We start from the raw sequence: 20,186 nt of genomic DNA on the forward strand, positions 1-20,186 counted from the left end.
TTTTTGAGAGACAGACAAATGAGGACAGTAATAAAGGATAAGATGTCTGGATGGAGGGAAGTAACAAGTGGAGTCCCACAGGGCTCGGTGTTGGTGCCAGTAATGTTTCTGATTTACATAAATGATATGGTAGATGGAGTGAACAGTTATGCAAGTCTGTTTGCTGATGATGCAAAGATCTTGAGGAAGATAGAGACTGAGGAGGTTTGTAAAATGCTGCTGGAGGATCTGGATAGGATACACAAATGAAGCCAGATGTGGGAAATGAAATTCAATGCAAGAAAATGTAAAATGTTGGAAATGGGTTTAAAGTACCAAGAGGACATCACTGAATTATTTGATGGGTAATGAACCAATCACAAAAGCGAGAGAAGAGAAAGATTTGGGAGTGCTGGTCCAGGACAGTTTATCACCTGAAAAACACATGAACAAGACAATCAGAGACGTATAAACTCCTGACTAATCTAAGAGTAGCGTTTCATTATATGGATGAGGAAATGATGAAAAAATTGATAGTGGCCATGATTTACCCCAGGTTAGAATATGCAGCAGTAGTGTAGTCCATGATTTGCCCCAGGTTAGAATATGCAGCAATAGTTTGGTCCCTACACAAAAAGAAAGATATAAACAAGATTGTGAGAATACAAAGAACAGCAACCAAAATGGTCTCCAGTCTGGCAGATCTGTTGTATAGAGAGAGGCTGGAAAAGCTGGATTTGCCTTCCTTAGAAGAAAGGACAGTGTTCGGGACCATGATGGGAGTAGATAAAATTGACAGAGAAAATCTGTTTTTATGTGATAAGAAAGTAACAAGAGGACATGGAATGAAATTGATGAAGCCAAGCTGTTTGAAGGATTTCAAGAAATATAGTTTCCCTTATAGATGTATAGACCTGTGGAATAGCCTGGACAAAGAGATCGTCCAGTTGAAAAACTTAAACGAGTTTAAAGCTAAATTTGATTTACTGAGAAACAGCGACAGAAACCCACGAGCATAGCACATTTCGTGTAATCACAGTTAGGTATATTAGGTAAATACATAGATATTTGGAACGACATAGACCAAGAGGTGGTGCAGGAGAAAAACATTCATGTGTGTAAAAGTAGACTAGATAAATGTGGATGTGGAGACAGGACAACATGAGCATTGCACAATTCCTGTATACTACAGATAGGTAAAAACACACACACACACACACACACACACACACACACACACACACACACACACACACACACACACACACACACACACACACACACACAGTTATATTGTCCCTATGTACCCCCTATTGTCCCTAAATGTATGTGAATGATCCAAAATTGAGGTGACTGAGCCAAATTCAGTTTGAAGGGTGCGATTTTGAACATGAAAACTGAACAACCCTATACTAAGAGGAATTGACATGACAGCCTGAACGGAGGAAATGAACCTGAGCGGACATAATTGGCCTGAATTCGCCTTCTGGAATTGAATGGTCATTAACTGACCAAATAAACCTGCAGAAGTCAAAGTGGATGTTACAGATTTGAATGAAACTGAAGTTAGATTAAGCAACCTGATTTGAGTTAATTGAACGAAAGTGACCTTGAGCTTACTTTACAGGGTGGGATGTGCAGAGCATGCATATATCTGATGTGGTCAAAATAGTCATTAATGGACTTAAATAATCTCAAATTAGCCTATAATGACCTGGTTGGACTTATCGTAAATCAATCCAGATTATCCTGAAGTAACCACAATGTACTGTACGGAGGTGGGTCTGAATTGTCATAGCAATACCTGTATTATGTAATTGAGTGGCTCATACTGGATTGAACAGGATGAGTGTGAAGGGCCTGAATGGACCAAAAATGGCCTGCATTAATCACATGAAGTAAATTGTACTGATATGCTGGTTGACGATTATATTGACAAATTAGAGGTACCTGTACTGAACCCAGTTGGTGGAGGCACTTGACATGCTAGGTAAAGCTGTGTTTAGAGTGAAAGAAAATTCTTAGCATAGAATTTTTAGAATTCATTTAGTTTTGGGTATAAAGGCTTCAACATGCTTGCCTGCATTGGTCTTGGTCACCCAGTGACAGCTGTCCATGCTACTTGATCTCTGGCAACCTCCTGGTTCAGTCGCGTATCCCTGAGGTCACACTCTATGACCTTGTTCCAGAATTTTTAGAATTAGAAACTATAATTTGTGGTAGGTGGTGGCGACCATCATCCACTCACTTGATGTAGTGCTGCCTACTTCCTTAGCTTTTATCATTCTTTTTCTGTGCCTGCCCTCCTCTCTTCCTATTTCTCCCATCTTTCTTGTCACTTCTTATTCCTTTTCTTTCCTTTACAGGTGGCTTTACATTGAGTGACAAGCCAAATGGTTTCCTGTAAGCCAAGAAACCATTTACAACGCTGGGTGGTAACCATATAACCAAACCATACGTGCTCCCTACTTGTCAACAAGTGGATTGGTGGAGGGTTGGTGCCCCTCCCTGTAAAACAACTAACTCAGTGTCAAATGGCCACCCTTTGTGGGATTGTGGTGCCTGGCAATAGATAGATAGATAGATAGAAACTATAATTTCCATTGCATTTCAAACACTTTGAAATGCAGTACTGGTATATGTATAGATTTGCAGTATAAAAAGTGTTGCGGTTTTGTTAAACATTGCATTGTCCATCAACAGTGTACCAAGCCAGTACTGTACATGAATATTAGTGACTGAACAATACTTAAGGGATTATGTTGTCTGACTGTAGATGATATATAAAATATAATATATTATAACTTGGTTGAAACAAGAATTAATGATTTGAATTGTTTGAACAATGTCAGTTTAGTTTTTGAGCTATCCGTAATCTCTTCAGCACAGTCACATCCGTGTTATTTCATCCATGCTACTATCAGATGGTATTACTTAATAGATACTCCTCATAGTGAAGGGGTTAGGAAGTTACCTTTACCCACCACAGCATCATTATGCCTTTTCTGAAACTCCTTGCAATGATATCGCATTTATTACTATATCCTTGTTACTACTGAATGATTTGATTAAGGTGCAGAGAGAGAAATATGGAACTGGAGAGGTTATAGGTATTATAGTTGTTGTTAATCCCTTTCACTATTGAATATCCATCCTGAACTAATTAAAGTCCTCTCATGGTGGTGGTGGGGGGAGGGAATGGATTGATGGGGTTAATGTTTTCATGCCAGGTATGGTCAGACTAATGAAGAGGTATGTTAATTAAATGACACTGGTGATACAGATTATTATTTTTTTTAAATTACTGTGTCCTGCAGACTCTGTGTTGTGGATGAGGCCACAGGGAGTGCCACTTTTTCTCTGCTTTTCAATAATTGAATTACACTTTTATCACCTTCATGATTATGCTCTGCTTTGAATTTAATTTGACAGTTCTGAAGCCTTTTGTAGTGTGCACAAAGTGACAAAGTCAGTTGTCATTTTTTTGTTCTGAACTTGGCACAAACACCAGGTTGAAAGACTCAAGTTGGTAACATTGAACTCAGTTGAACACTGTTGCCATGAGGGTTGCCATTTAGGCTTGGATCGGAAGGACATTCAGAGACTTCTTTCTGATAGCCAGACACCATAATCTCGTAAGGGGTGGCCGTTTGACTCTGAGTTAGTTGTTTTATGGGGAAGGGCACTGACTCTTCTCCAACCCACTTGTTGATACGTAGGGAACACGTTTGGGTTGGTTATATGGTTACAGTACCTTCCAGCATTGTAAATGGTTTCCTGGCTTACAGGAAACCATTAGGCTTGTCACTAAAAGTAAAGCTACCTGACGAGGAAGGAAGAATAATAAGCGACAAAAAAGAAGAGAGAAATAGAAAAAGAGGAGGGCAGACACAGTAAAAGAATGATAAAGGTGAAGGAAGAAGTAGTCAGCACTACATCCAGTGAGTGCATGGTGAGAGTTTTACTGAAGATAAAGATCTGAATTACTGTTTGCTGTATTGCATTTGTCTTTCAGTTAAAATACTATACAGAATTTGCCTTTGTAATGTCTTAATAATATGTACTGGAACGGCCATACCACGTTGAGTACACCGCTTCCCGTCCGATCAGCGAAGTTAAGCAACGTTGGGTCTGGTTAGTACTTGGATGGGTGACCGCCTGGGAACACCAGATGCTGTTGGCATCCCTACATGTCAAGTGGGGTTGGTGGAGGATTAGTGCCCCTCCCTGTAAAACAATTAACTCTAAGCCATTGGCCACCCCGTCTGGGATACATGGCGTCAGGCAATGAATGAATGAATGTTTGTCTGGGATACATGGCGTCTGGCAATGGGGGGGGGGGAATGTTTTTTCTGCAATCAATGCAGTAGAGTTTGATACAGCCTCCAAGATTTGTCAACCTGTGCACTAGTTAACGTCACAGTATTTTGAAACCTGATCATAGTGTTCTGAAGGCTTGGTTTACCAGTGAATTGATATATGACTCTTCAGTGGACAGTGTTTGTAGCTACTCCTGCAGGTATTTTCTCCTTTTCTGGTTCTTGATCCTACCCTCAGCATGTATATTGTTGGATGATAATGCTAATTGCTGGGTATTCAGAATGAAATAGAACTTCACATGAAAGCACGATTACATGTAAAGGGAAAGCAGTCCCCAATGCAGTAGGTGATGAGACTTGCCCTTCCTGGCGTGTCACGTGCCCTTCTTCCATGAAACATAAGCATGACTTGAAATCAAACTGCATGTGCCAGTTCCTCACTCAACCAGATCCACTTCATGTATAACTCGGGCTACTAATAGAGTTAAGTGTTAATAAGAATTGATTTATAGAATGTTACTAATATGGAAATAAAAACATAGCAATGTTACTTATACGGCAGGCATATATACCCGGTATATATATTTTTTTCACTGTAGTAATACACATATTAAAAACAGTACTCTGTGTACTGTAATTACAGTTGCAAAATTTGTAAGATTTTCTACTAATTTCTAATTAGCATGATCCCGGTTTCAGTATTTATAAGCTTAAGTTTCTACTAACTTTTAATGACATTACTGTATTGAGGGATTTTTTTTTTTTTTTTTTTTTTTTTTTTTTTGGTGCTGGTACTAACTTGCTTCTCTCTCTTCCTCCCCTGCTGCCTCTGCCTATCTACCTCGGCTCCACAGGTGTCAGCTGTGAGTATATTCTATGTATCTTTGTGCTATGGTAGTTTTTGCTGTACTGTACTTGTAATCAGTTGAGTTCAATTTTATTCACAATTTTATTCCTTTATTCACGTAATACTGTGTCAGGATTCATATAATACTTTTCTGTCAACTTTTAAAAATTTTTAGAGAACAGTAATGGTGTATCATTTGCACATGTAAATTGTAACCCCCCCCCCCCCCTGCCATTGATTTACATTGCATCATATACAATATCATATTTAAACCTTTTATTATTGTCAGTCATTATGTACAACTACTCTACTAGGAAGGGATGTTTTAACTGATGCTTTCCAATTCTTCCAGACACGGACAACCAACGTGTAATTCTGCAGATTACTGATATCAATGACGAACCCCCTTACTTCATCAACCGGCCACTGCCAATGCAGGCAGTGGTGAAGCTGAATGCTGCTCCTAACACCCCGGTCTTCACACTTCAGGCTCGTGATCCAGACAAGGACCATGATATTCATTATTTCCTCGTCAGAGACAGGAGTAAGTGACACCTTTTTTTTTTTTTTTTTTTTTTTTTTTTTTTTTTTAAAAAACAGAATGGAGGAAGGAAAAACAAATGAATAAATAAAAAAAATCCATACACCAGATTACTGGTGTCCTCTGTTCATAAAATATCTGTAACAGTTAGACTTGAACAGCTGTGGGATGAAATTTGGAGGGAAACAACTCTGGGGAAGCGAGTTCCAGAGAATGCAGTTCGGGGAATGAAAGCATTCTGATAGGCAGAAGTTCTGCAATATGGCTGAGTGACATTCCAGTCATGAGTGCTACCAGATTCCCGTGTAGCATGAGGGAAGGCACAGAGAGGTGGCACCATGGACGCAACTTTGTCTGAGCATTTGCCATAAAATTATCTGTAAAATAATGCAAGGGAGGCAACATTCCTTCTTACTTGTAGGGGAGGTAGTTTATTTGTAATGGCAGGGTTGTTAATAATTCTAACAGCTTTGTTCTGAATTTCGTCTAGTTGTTTTAATGCAACCTCTCCACACCCACTCCACAAGGGTGAGCAATATTCAAGCTGAGAGCGCACATGACTCTTATAAATTCTAGCTAACTGCTCATCAGCGAAGAAGTTACGGACTCTGTACAATAGTCCAAGTTTCTTTGAGGTGGTTTTAGCAAGTGATCTAACGTGAGAGGTCCAGCTGAGGGCACTGTTAAGTGAGATGCCAAGAATTTCAATACTTTTGGAGATGGGAATATTAGTAGCACTGAAGGTAATGTACGAATCTGGCAATATCTGTCTAATAGTAAATTGTACTGTATATATTTAGTTTTGCTAGCATTAAAAGAGACAAAGTTGTTTTGTCCTCATTCACTGATCGTAGATAGGTCTTGATTTATGGAGATGGCTGTAGTGAGTTGAGAGGTAGAGATATTAGACTTTGTAAATGGGTGTCTGAGTGTGAATGAACTATGTAGTGTTGAGTCATCTGCGTATGAGTGGATGGGATTGTTCATTAATATGGACCAAAAATAGGGTTGGCGCCAGAACTGACCCCTGCAGCACGCCGGCGTTAATTAAGTGGAAATTGGAATATACATCATGTACTTTTACTCTTATTTTCCTGTCACTAAGATATGAAGAAATCAAAGCAACAAAAGACGTTAGTCCATAGCAAGGGAGTTTGGACAGCAGGGAACAGTACCATACTCTGTCGAAAGCTTTAGAAATATCGAGCTACTGCATGAGTTTCTCCATGTAGATCAATTGATTGATGAATGGTATGAGTTAGGAGATTGAGTATGTCAATGGTGGATCTTTCGTGGTGGAAACCGTATTGTCTATCACTGATTAAGTTGTTGGATTCAAGATCTTTAACAATGTGCTTATTAATTAAAGTTTCAAATAACTTACCAAGAGAAGAAGTGACAGCCATTGGTCTGTAATCAGAGGGGTCAGAGGAACTTCCTTTCTTCGGAATTGGGTGGATATTGGCTTCTTTCCATGAATTTGGGAATAATGAAGTGCGTATGCATAGTCTGAATAATTTAACTAGGACAGAGGTAAGTTCAGGGGAACACTTTTTCAAAACAATTGGCGGAATTCCATGTGGGCCTGGAGCTTTGTTGGTAGGTAAATTGTCTAGGATTGATTTTACATATCTTGTCTGTATTTTAAGTGGGACAATTTCGGGAGAGTCAGGTTCTAGTACTGGGACATTCTGGCTGGTATCGTCTATGGTAGAGTTTCTGGCAAATGTACTGGCAAAAATATCTGCTTTCTCACGCAGGTCATTTGTAATGTTGCCATCTGAAGATTTTAGTGAGGGAATGGAAGATGACTTGTTAAAGTTACAGTATTATTGAAAGAATTAAGAGTTGACCAGAATATTCTGTTGTCATTAGGGTTGTTAAGTAGTTTTGATGCTTGCTTTTGAAGAAAGTTTGATTTAGCAAGATTTAATACAGCTTTTGCATGATTTCTAGCAATTTTAAAATGAGAGAGTGATTCAGATGTTTTTGATTTTAAGTAAGAGGTATATGCTAATGACTTTTGGGCTGTTGCTCTGGCACAGTTGCTATCAAACCATTTTGGAGAGTTCGATCTTTTAGTGAATTGTTGACTTGGTTTGAATAAATCCATACCAGCAAGTATTAAGTCACAAATGTGGGACTGGGTAGAATTGGGATCACTAGAGAAAAAGACTGCCATGGAATGTCAGCAAGATAATTTCTAAATCCATCCCAGTTTGCCCTATCAAAGTGCCATTGGGTCACCCTGACAGGTTCAGAATGGGGAGGTGTGGGAGGGTTAACTTATGAGGCTTTGATGAGATTGTGGTCAGAGGATCCAAGTGGTGACAGTACCTCTGTCCTGTATTGATCTGGATTATTTGTCATGAATAAATCCAAGAGATGGGCATTATGGTCAGGATTGTCAGGTATTCTGGTTGGTTGCTTTACCAGCTGGGTGAGATTAAACGATTCCGCAAACAGCTCGCACTCTAGACCAGTGTCGTCAGTCCTGGCAGAATGCAATAACCATTCAACATTACGTATGTTAAAATCACCCAAAATGGTAATTTCGGTGTTAAGGGCATGGTTAAGGTTACTCATCTGTGTGGATATGGAATCAAATACACTGGGTTCCGAAGAAGCATTGGGGGAGCAATAAACTACACAAATATACTTGGTACAGTAATATTTTGACAATTTAGTGTATATAATGAGTAATCAAAACTGGATGAAGTGAAGTTTAAAATAGTGTCAACAGCATATTGGGATTTGGTATAACAACAGGTGCCGCCCTTGTTACAGAAGTTTGTAGGGAGGTGGTAGCCGGGAAAATAAAATGGGAATATATCAGTACAGGGTGAGATTTGTGGTTCTGTGAGGAAAAGGGCCAAAAGGGATATGGACTGAAGGAAAAAATGAACTGAGTTTAAATTTGTGGTAAGCCCGTGGATGTTGGTGAAGAATAAGGCTGCAGGCAGGACAGATATGATCAATGTAAGATGCAACATTGGCTGCAGATGATTATCTTACATTTACTGTACTGCACTTTTAAAAACCAGATGAGAATTGGCAGCCTTTATAATTGCCTTCATTATGATAAGTTACAGTATTGTAAATAGGATACAAAACAGCTTAATCCTGCATCATCTTTGAACATGCTTGGCATTCCATTCTCTCAAAAATTATCATGGAAAGATCATATTACCTCTCTCACAAAATCTGCTTCCAAGAGATTAAATGTGCTAGGCTGACTCTGTGCCCTCTTTATCCCCTACACAGCTGTTGACTCTATACTGGAGTTTTATTTGTCCCTATGTGGAGTACAGCCCTCATGTGTGGAGGGAGTCCCCACAGACAGTCCATCTCAGCAGAGTGGAGTCAAAGGCTTTTTGTCTCATTAACCCTCCTCTTATTTATGCTTCCTTAAACCTCCCTTCACCACACAGTTTCATCTTTATATCTTTTCTGTCGCTACTTCAGTCGTCACTGTTCTTCTAAATTGTCTTCCTGCATCCCTCCTCCATTACTACAGGTGTGTAGCACCTGTCTGGCAGCAAAATCTCACTCCTTTGCTGTTCAGCTTTCTAATGCAAGAGTTAACCATTACTTCCAGCCTTTCATGCAGACAGCAGGTTAATTCTTGAATTGTCATCCTCTGTCTGTATTTCCATCTGCCTGTGACCTACCCTCCAGTCTATTAAATATATTGTCCAGGCATCTTGAACTGAATGGATCTTGAATTTTGCTCTGTTATTTATTATTTAATTAATTTATTTATTTTTTGGAGGGAACAGTATTGTAGGTCTTTGGTTTCTTCATTTTATTTAAAAAAAGTACTAATAATGTTTGCTCTGCTCACTGGCAGTTGTTTTGCCTGGATATGCAAAGTTTTGTTAAGAATGTTAGGGAAGTGTTGTTTTATGCATACATGCATAAATGGATAGATATGTATACTTTCTGTGCAACCAAGGGGGATTGGGGGACCAGTAGCAGACATTCTGAGATTGATTGTATCGCTACGAAGTTATGTTAACATTAGTCAGGGTTGGTAGTGTTATATACATTCTTACAGTATACATACATTCATACATACATAACCATGGGTGTCCTATGTCCTTGGAGGGTGTGTTTTAATGACCACCTGTGATGTCAAAGCCATCATAAATGGAAGACAAAACACCCCTTGGAGGACCTTTTTTTTTTTTTTTTTTTTTTTTTTTATCACAGTCATGCCGGGAATGACTATTAAGCCTAAATTATAGAGCCTGTAAATTAAAACATCATTTCGTCCATAAACTTAACCTGGATGTCATTTAAATTCCCTTAGAATATCCAGGTTTGTTTACAATGGACATGACACCATCCTACTTGTAGGCAGCCATTTTCCTGTGTCCCTCCTAGACAAGGTTAAGGTTAGATTCATGGCAGTAGTTTGGTTTAGTGCTAAAACATGGACATTCCAAGGAACTTTGACAAGCTTAGTTGAATTTTGTTCATTCACAGTAAAATTGAAGGCTGCTCTACTGACCTTTTTTAAAGACATTAACTTAGTTTAATATAATATCTTGGAAATTGTTAATTTCCATTGGATGTTTACAGAAGAAAATTTGCTTAGTATTATAAGTAGTACAACATAAGCCTTTTCTTTTTTAATAGTATGAGTTTAGTGCAAGCATAAAAATTTACTTCAGTGTGGACCAAACTCAGAATATTAGTTACTGGACCCTCAGTGGTTGCATGTCATTGATGTCCATTGGCATCCAACTGTCCATGGCTGTTGGTGTCAGTGTAATAGACTTATTCCAGGAACAATTTTTTTCATCTGTATATAGGTATCCTCTGTTTGCCACCCATATTGTCATCACTTGTTTATCGTTCGTTGCTTTTTTTAAGGCTCCAACATGTTTGCATGCATCAGCCTTGGTCACTTTATGGTGCCTTTCCATGCTGCATGATCTCTGGCAGCTTCCCTGTTCAGTCCCTTATCCCTGAGGGCACACTCAGTGACCTCGTCCGAGGTCTTTTTTGGTCCACCTCTCGCAACCCTACCCCTAACATTGACATTTCCCACTTTCTGCAACCAGTTATCATCCCCCATCCTCTCCACATGCCCCAATCATCTCAGTCTGCCTGTACCACTTCTCATCACAACGCAATACACTCCAGTCCCATCTTACTTCTCATCTCCCATCATAAACCAAGACCCCTCCCAGGGGAGGGCATATGAGGTTGAAAGCTATGGCACATTCTTCCTTATTGATTTTTTATGTACGGTTAAGGTTACTATTTGCCATACAATTTTTCGGTTATTTCCTTAAAGTTTCTGCAGGAGTTTTCAAAGGGCAGCAACATTTCGGAACTATCTTGTTCCATCTTCAGGCTGGATCTGGTGGTTCTGTTGCGGGTAACTGCTTATATACGATTCAAGTGAATCTGGTGAAGACAGGTGGGTGTAGCTGATCAGCTAAGCTGATCGCTCATTGGCCACTTCGTTGGCTAAGCATATGTGGAGTTTTTGGGATGGTAGGATTTGAAATTCTTCGACTGGTGTAAGCACACAAGAAAAATTTTTTCAAATCCTACCATCCTCAAAACGCCACATAAGCTTAGCTAACGAAGCTTAGCTGATCAGCTCCACCCACCTGTCTCTGCCTGATTCACCTGAATCATATATAAGCAGCCACCCATAACAAACCATCCTATCCAGCCTGAAGGTGGAACAAGATAATAACCGAAACACTGCTGCCTTTTGGAGAACTCCTGAAGAAACATCAAGATCACCAAAAAGTTGTATGGCAAATAGAAATCGTTCATAACAAAATCAGTAAAGGGGAATGTGGAGATGTGCCATAACTTTCAACCTTGTAAGTCTGCAAGAAAATATCCTGCTTGGTTACACCAATATATATATATATATATATATATATATATATATATATATATATATATATATGCACAGTGTATATTATTTATTCATAATGCATAGAATGTATATATTTGTAAATATTTCCATGGACAAGTACAGTATATTCATGTTGTGGCACCATTTTTATAGGCATATTGCTTAACTATTTTGGAACTGCATTTCTCATTTTCTTGGTTATATCTCATCACTGTATGTGATACAAAGCTCATAGATCTACTGGTCTCAAGAGGCATTGCATTTATTATCAGTCATAAGGGAATGAGAGAAAAGCATCATAAATATGATGATTCCCATTCTTTCTCTTGAATTTAAATACAGTACATTTATCTTTCATATTACACTTACTGCATTCATTTTTGTTCTCATGTAGCCCATAATCTAATATACTGTAGCAGTAGGTGTGTGTGTGTGTATTTTGGGCAGCTGAAACTACACATTCAAATCGCACCAAAATTGGCACAAAAATTGCAAAAAATTTGCTGATGTGAAAAAAACTTGGTCCCATCACGATTGAAAAACTTTTACTATATTTAATGAGTGATCACATTTTGACCAAAAAACGCTGCTCCAGGTGCCTGGCATAGGATCTCCGTAGAATTTTTTTTACCATAGCTATAAGTAAATTATATTATAGCAGTGCAAGAACCCTACGCAGGAGCAAGTGCGAAGGGCCCGAAGGGCCCACGAGCACTTGTATTTTTCTGTACAGAAAATACACTCCAAATATGGGGATGTTTATTCATTATCAGTAGGATGGGCACATCTCTGATTAATGGAAAGGACTTAATTAGAGGGTAGTATTGCTAGAGTTAAGTGCATCAGACAAAGTTTTGCAGTTTTGTGAAGGGAAGGGGGGAATGCCCTTTTTAGAACCTGAGAAAACACCTTTGGTGCAGATATGAGGGAATGATTCAGAAATCAGGCTTCCTCATATTATTTGTATATTAATTACCATTCATAAAAAAACTAGTAATACCAGTAAGTCAATCAGACTTGCTAGCATAAGAATTTATATGAGTAATGTCAACTAGTTCCGGTGTACTCTTCTATTTAGCATGATTACTGATTAATAAAATATGTTTTGCTACTGTAATATTAGTATATTACTATTAAAAACTTGAATACTCAGTTAAAAGCTTATCTACTCTGTATTAGAATACTGTATACCATTTGTTTAAATGTGAAGGAATGTTCTGTAACTTTACAATTGTTTTACTATTTTTTTGCATTGAGGTGCCATTATTTGAGATTGTTAAAGTGTATACATATTGAACTGTTTAATTGATAGCCCTAAATAGTCAAAATTATTCCTCTTCTGTAATGTTTATTATCTTATTTCTAGAAGGTGATTAGATTTCACCATTAAAGTACTGACTACAGTGCAACACAGTAGTACTCTCAGCATAATATCATATACTGTATTCTAAGTTGTAAGCTTTCATTCATAAAACTTTATATTAACTAATCAGTCTCATTTTCATCTGTATATATCAGAATTATTTGTCCAAGAGGGTGCATGAGTTTAATGTTGTTATGCATTGACAGCTGGAGGTCGCTTTGAGGTGGATGAAAAGTCAGGTGTGGTACGAACTCGTGGATCTGAGATGTTCCAGCTGGACATGGAATATGTGCTGTATGTCAAGGCAGAGGACCAGAATGGCAGGATTGATGACAAGCACTTCCAGTCAACTCCTGAGGAACGTCTGTCCATTGTTGGAGGAAAACGGCCACCTCAGTTTTATCTCCCAAAATATGAAAAGACCATTCCAGAAAATGCTGCAAAGGATGCTGAGTAAGTTTACATTGCTGGTATTATCTTTTTAAATCTTTTGAAAATACATCATTATTCATTCATTCGTCATCTAATCCTGTGTTGTTCCATGAGGAGCATGGGAGCTCTGGGCTAGGTAAGTTGGTTCTGACATTTAAGATGATAGTGACCAGCCTCACCCATCGATGAGTGGCTTTACATGAGCAGTGAACCCCAACTACCCCTTGGATATAAACCTGCACCAGCTGAATCCGATTGGAGCGGCTGAATTACCCACTTAACCATCAGGCGCCATAATTTGGTTATATGGTTACCATCCAGCATAGTAAATGGTTTCCTGGGGGGATGGCTATTAAAGATCAGAAATTGAGGAAGTGGTACCGACGGAGAGAAGGAGAGAAGAGGGTATAATAAACATCAAAAATAATTTGAAGATGGTATATACTAATGTTGATAGTTTAATATCGACAAGGCATGAAATTAATGATTTCTTGAGATAATATGAACCTGATGTCATGTGCTGTGTAGAGACCAAGTTAAGAGAAGATATTGATGTTCACATGGGAGATGGTAAATACAAACTGTGGAGAAGAGACAGAAAAGAAAAAACTGGAGGAGGAGTGATGATAGCGATGAAGAACAACATAAGTGTAGATACTGCGGAAATGGAAGAAGGCAGGGCCGAAGTGATAAAAATGAAGCAAGAAATTGGAGAGAATGGCATGAGAGAGATGGTGATAATGTATGTTCCCCCTAAGACAAGAGCATGGAATGATGATGAATACCAGGAGATGTTGTCTGATATGGCCAGTTATTTACAAAAAAATAATTGAGAAAAGCAACAATATAACTTTGGTGGGTGACTTTAACTGTAAAGAAGTGAACTGGGAGGCAGCAAAGATTCGTGGGGCACTATATTATTAAATATAATAATGAATAATGTGATGACGCAGTGAGTCAAAGAAGAGACACGGTTCCGAGGTGAGGACACACCAGCAAGGTTAGACTTACTGTTTACCAAAAAACCTGATGTAATAGAATCATTGAAATATTTCTGTCCTATAGGAAAAAGTGATCATGAGGTCATTGAGTTCCAGATAATAATATGGAACGTTGAGCCAAGAGACGAGCTTCATAGGCAGGGAAGATACAACTTTGGGAAAGCAAATTTCACAGGATTGAGAAAATTTTTTGAAAATGCAGATTGGTGAAAATTCAGAGAAACAAGAGAGATACAGAGGAAGTGGGATATCTTTCTAGACCTCTATAATTTGGGAGTGGAGAAATTTGTACCAAGAGTAAGAGGAAAAGAAAACAGGAAAAAGGAGTGGTTTAATAGAAGGTGTACGATAGCAACCAAAGAGAGAGATAAGACGTGGAACAACTGGAGAAAGAGAGGTAACAACAGAACAAAGGAAGAATATAAAAGAACTAGAAATGAATATGCAAGAATATGTAGAGAAGAAGAAAGGAATTTTGAAAAAGGTATAATAGACAGTTGCAAAGATGAACCCAAACTGTTTTATATATTTGTTAATGGCAAACTGACACAAAAGGAAGGAATCACCAAACTGAAAGTAAAAGGAGAGGTCTATGAAGATGCAGCAGTGCAAGCTGTAATAATGAACAAATGTTTCCAATCGGTTTTCACTAACGAAAAAGAGTTTGTGGAAGGGGAGGGAGTGATTAGAAATGTACCAGTGATAGAAGATATAAAAGTGGAGGTACAGGAAGTGTGTAAATTACTGGAAACTCAAGATGTAAGGAAAGCCCCAGGACCTGATGAAATTTCTAGTTGGGTACTGAAGGAATGCAGAGAACAATTGGCGGATAAAATTCACAGTTTAATCGTGTGTTCTCTGGAAGAGGGGAAAGTGCCACAAAAATGGAAGAGGGCAATTGTGGTACCAATTTATAAGGGAGGAAACAAGGAAGAACCCCTGAATTATAGACCAATGTCTCTAACCAGCATGGTCGCAAAATTATGTGAGAATCCTGAAAGACAAATTGATAAAATATCTGGAAGAGATGAATATTTTGGCTGAATGTCAATTTGGATTTAGAAGTGGAAGGTCATGTGTTTCCAACTTGTTGAGCTTTTACTCAAGAGTGATTGACGTGGTACAGGAAAGAGATGGTTGGGTGGATTGTGTGTACTTAGAGAAGGCCTTTGACAAGGTACCTCATAAGAGACTAATGTGGAAACTAGTGTATATAGGAGGACTGAAGGGGAAACTCCTGGAATGGATGAAAGACTTTTTGAGAGACAGACAAATGAGGACAGTAATAAAGGACAGGATGTCTGGATGGAGGGAAGTAACAAGTGGAGTCCCTCAAGGCTCGGTGTTGGCGCCAGTAATGTTCCTGATTTACGTAAATGATATGGTAGATGGAGTGAACAATTATGCAAGTCTGTTTGCTGATGATGTAAAGATCTTGAGAAAGGTAGAGGTTGAGGAGGATTGTAAAATGGTGCAGGAGGATCTGGATAGGATATATGATTGGAGCCGGATGTGGGAATTGAAATTTAAGGTAAAGAAATGTAAAATATTGGAAATGGGTAAAAGTACCAGGAGGCCATCACTGAATTATTTGTTGGGTAATGAATTAATCACAAAAATGAGAGAAGAGAAAGATTTGGGAGTGCTGGTCCAAGATAGTTTTTCACCTAAAAAAAACATTAACAAGATAGTTAGAGAGACGTATACACTTCTGACTAACATAATAGTAGCATTTCATTATATGGATGAGGAGATGATGAAAATATTGATAGTGGCCATGATCTGCCCCAGGTTAGAATATGCAGCGGTAGTATGGTCCCCACACAAAAAGAAAGATATTAACAAGATTGACAGAATACAAAGAACAGAAACCAAGATGGTCCCCAGTCTGGCAGATCTGTCATATAGATAGGGGCTGGTAAAGCTGGATTTGCCTTCCTTAGAGAAAAGGAGAAAGAGGGGAGAATGATTGCAGTGTTCAGGACCATGATAGGAGTAGATAGAGTTGACTGAGATGATCTGTTTGTATGGGATAAGAGAGCAAGAAGAGGACACGGAATGAAATTGAAGAAGTCAAGCTTCTCGAAGGATATCAAGAAATATAGTTTTCCTTATAGAAGTATAGACTTATGGAATAGCCTGGACAAAGAGATCGTCCAGTCCAAGAACTTAAACGAGTTTAAAGCTAAATATGACTTACCGAGAAAAAACGACGGAAACCCACGAGCATAGCTCATTTTGTGTATATCACAATTAGGTATATTAGGTAAATACGTAGATATTTGGAACGACTTAGACAAAGAAGGTGCAGGAGAAAAACATTCATGTGTGTAAAAGTAGACTAGATAAATGTGGATGTGGAGACAGGACAACACGAGCATGTTCAATTCCTGTATACTACAGATAGGTAAACACACACACACACACACACACACACACACACACACACACACACACTGTGTGTGTGTGTGTGTGTGTGTACACCAGCATTGTGGAGCACATTTTGAGGTTAGTCCGAGAGTTGAAGGCTTGAATGATGTGTGAATTGAAATCTGGGCATTTATGATGGAACATTTTGTTTTTATCCCCAGTCATTATTTGCAGTTAATGTGTGGGGCTCATTTAGAGTATAATAGCCATGAATTGGACAATATCTGGTACTGCATGAATAAAGTGTTAATTATTTTTTGTGTGTGTATGGGTTCTTCTGAGTTGGATATGGTAGTGAATGTATCTGGAAGGTTTATTTGTATGATTTTGAAACAGGATCAAATATTTGCAGTGAAACAGCAGAGAAGGTGTGTGAGAAGGACAAGAAGGTGCTTGTGGCATGTATGGATTTGGAAAAAGTATACAACAAAGTAGACTGAGAAGAATTGTGGAAGGTTTTGTGTGTGTATGGTGTAGATGGTAAGCTGCTAGGTGCTGTCAGGAGTTTTTATGATGGTAGGAGGCATGTGGAAGGGTAAATGGACATCTAAGTGAATGTTCACGAGCAGTGTAGTCATGCAAGAAGGTTGCATGATGTCCCTATGGTATGGTTGTTCAGTATATAGGTAGATAGATAGATAGATAGATAGATAGATAGATACAGTATATGTATACATGGAGAAGTAAAAACACGAGTAATGGAGAGAGGGATGGCGTTTGTAATGAATGGTGATGGATGGAATTTGTTGTATGATGATAATGCATTGCTACTTGCAAATCCCAGACGAGAGCTTGGTAGGCTAGTGCAGAGTTTTGTAGACGTCTGTGAGCGTTGTGCCATGAGAGTAAATGTACAAAAGAGTAAAGTGATGGTTATTGAGAGAGAAGGTGACTCCCAGTGTGATGTTACAGTGAATGGATAGAGACTGGAATTGGTGAGAGAGTTCTAATACCAAGGTACAGTGATAGAAAAGAGAGGAAAATGTTCATAAGAAGTGGAAAGTAGAGTGACACAAGGAAGGAAGTAGCTGGTTCCACAAAGGCCCTGATAAGAAACAGAGGCTTGAGTGTTGTAGCTGCATGAGGCTTACGTGAAGCAGTGTTAGTGCCAGCTTTAACATATGGAGGTGAGATTATGATGTGGCATGAAAATGAAAAGTCAGGAGTAAGAGCAGTGGAGTTAGGACTGCTGAGGAATGTATATGGAGTACAGAGAGTGGATAGAATACGAAATAATGTGATACGTTAAAGATGCTGAGTGAGGAAGTCTGTGGACACCAGAATTGAAGCGAGTGTGTAAAGATGATATGGTCATGTGGAGAGAGGATGACAGTAGAATGGTGAAAAAGATATATCTGAGTGACTTTGAAGGAGGGAGGGGGCGAGGTAGGCCAAGAAGAAGGCGGAGGGATATAGTGGATGAGTGTGTAAGGAGGAGAGGTATGGAAGTTGTTTGAGGCTAAGGGACTGACAAGAGACCGAGCTGACGGGATGAATTTTGTGTGGAGAAGTGCGTGACCAGGGACATGGCATCCCTTTTTAGTGTGAAAATGTTCGGATTGGCTTTATCAGATAGGTATATGTAAAGCTAGAGAACGTAGTGAAATTTTTTGGCCTATCTGATAGAGCCAGGGTTTCGAGGGCTTGAATGATGGGTGAATGGAAGCGTGGCCCATTGAATTGGGCAAACTTTGGCTGCCTGGACATTGCTACCCCTCACCCTGCCCCAGGGAGATAGTGATGATGATGGTGATGAAACAGGGTATTATGTTAGAACTTAATATGTTTATGTACTGTTATGAGCAGCGCTTTCTTGTAGCTGTTGGTACAATGTTGTGATGAATTGTTTTGTTTTTCAGTATTATCTCAGTTAAGGCAAAGTCTTTTGCTGACCGAGAAATCCGATACACTCTAAAAGCCAAGGGTCAGGGTGCTGGAACCTTCAACATTGGGCCAACCTCTGGAATTGTGAAGCTGGCCAAGGAGCTGGACTTTGAAGATGTCCTGCAGCCACACATCTACCAGTTGGTGGTCACTGCTACTGAGGACTCTGGGGGCTTCTCTACATCTGTTGATGTAAGACATTATTATATTTGTTCATTGAAGGTTTTATATGGCTACCTCATTTAGTTGTTATTATATACTTAGATGTAAGTGTAAAGTTGTATAACCTGCACTGAGACATTAGGTTATATTTCATATTTAGCATTAAAATTTATATTTCTCATTCTGGTTTATCCTTATATGTTTCCATATTAAATTATTGTGTGTCTCATGATTTTAAGACATTGTAAATGTTTTCATGATTAGGTGATGACAGAAATGAAATATTTTACACATTACTGGTTGTCTAGTGAAAAGAACAATGCCACTTGGAGGGATGGCTGTGCAATCATGTATTTTATATGTACAGTAATAGCTACAGATCTTTGTCTTCAGAATAGGCCAACACAACATAAACTATATTATGGAGCACTGCACAACACTTGTCAGCACAGTATCAGTGGTGTTGGGAACCTATGGTATGACTCCATAGGAGCAGTTGCTTACATGTGAATGATGGGTCTGCTGGACCAAGCATGACCGGCATTGAGCAATAACAACAGCTGCAAGATGAGACAAGACCATTTTGTGAACAAGTGTTTAGAGGCAACGTCTGTTCAGAAACTGATTGACTGATTACAGCTTTAAAGTTTCTGACAGCCTTTTAATACGTTCCTTGCAATTTAGCTTTGATCAGAACAGAAATCACTGGATGAAGTTGTGACTGGTCAGTATCAAGTCAGAGGACAGTATTCTCAGCATCATTACACCTTCTCCCCGAGTAGTGGTGGTCTTGTCTGTCATTGCTTAGCTTAAGTCTCCTCTTTTCCATCCAGCTCTTAATAACAGACATTTAGGACTTAATTTTGTTTTTGTAATATTAATATTTGTCATGTTCACATTAAGTTGAGTATCATGGGCATAAAAGCTTAGACCCATCATGTGCATTAAGCAGGAATGAGAAGCCACTAGAGTAAACTGTGAATAGAACTGAATGCAGAACTGATCCTTGATGGACTCCAAGCAGAAGCGAAACTTAACCCCAGTGCGCCAGAGGTTTTCCAACGTTGCCCACTCCTCATTATGGGGGATTTCCATGATTTTGGCAAACATACCCGTACTTCAAATCCTAGTATCTGCTGAAGTAATATAGCTAGAGAACAAATTAAAAATAAATAAGACTCACCAACTTTTCCTCTTTCAAATGAAAGTATCCCCAGGTCTCCAGGTGGTCCCATCGATGAGTAAGGATAAGTTAAAGATGACTGAATGAGAGCAAACTTCCAGCAAGAAGGAAATGTACAAGTTGACAGACAAAGTTGAGATAGTTTACTTAGGCAAGGT

The 20,186-nt window shown here is 38.9% G+C and overlaps 1 protein-coding gene and 1 non-coding gene across 2 annotated transcripts in view; both read left to right on the forward strand.

The window, feature by feature from the left end:
* Window positions 1–20,186, forward strand: part of CadN (neural cadherin) — a 481,090-nt gene that overhangs the window by 8,439 nt on the left and 452,465 nt on the right. Inside the window, exons 2-5 of the mRNA XM_080267947.1 lie at window positions 2,083–2,198; window positions 5,498–5,689; window positions 13,143–13,389; window positions 18,659–18,875. Of these exons, the coding sequence (XP_080124073.1) occupies window positions 2,083–2,198; window positions 5,498–5,689; window positions 13,143–13,389; window positions 18,659–18,875 (772 nt within the window). The remainder of the gene's footprint in view (window positions 1–2,082; window positions 2,199–5,497; window positions 5,690–13,142; window positions 13,390–18,658; window positions 18,876–20,186) is intronic.
* On the forward strand, window positions 4,044–4,162 carry LOC145394311 (5S ribosomal RNA). Its single transcript, XR_013896384.1, has one exon. It is a non-coding gene; the product is annotated as a 5S ribosomal RNA (ribosomal RNA).

This window comes from Coenobita brevimanus, chromosome 26, assembly GCF_032717465.1.
Source record: "Coenobita brevimanus isolate Jiangsu-jjx chromosome 26, ASM3271746v2, whole genome shotgun sequence".
Classification (NCBI taxonomy): domain Eukaryota; kingdom Metazoa; phylum Arthropoda; class Malacostraca; order Decapoda; family Coenobitidae; genus Coenobita; species Coenobita brevimanus.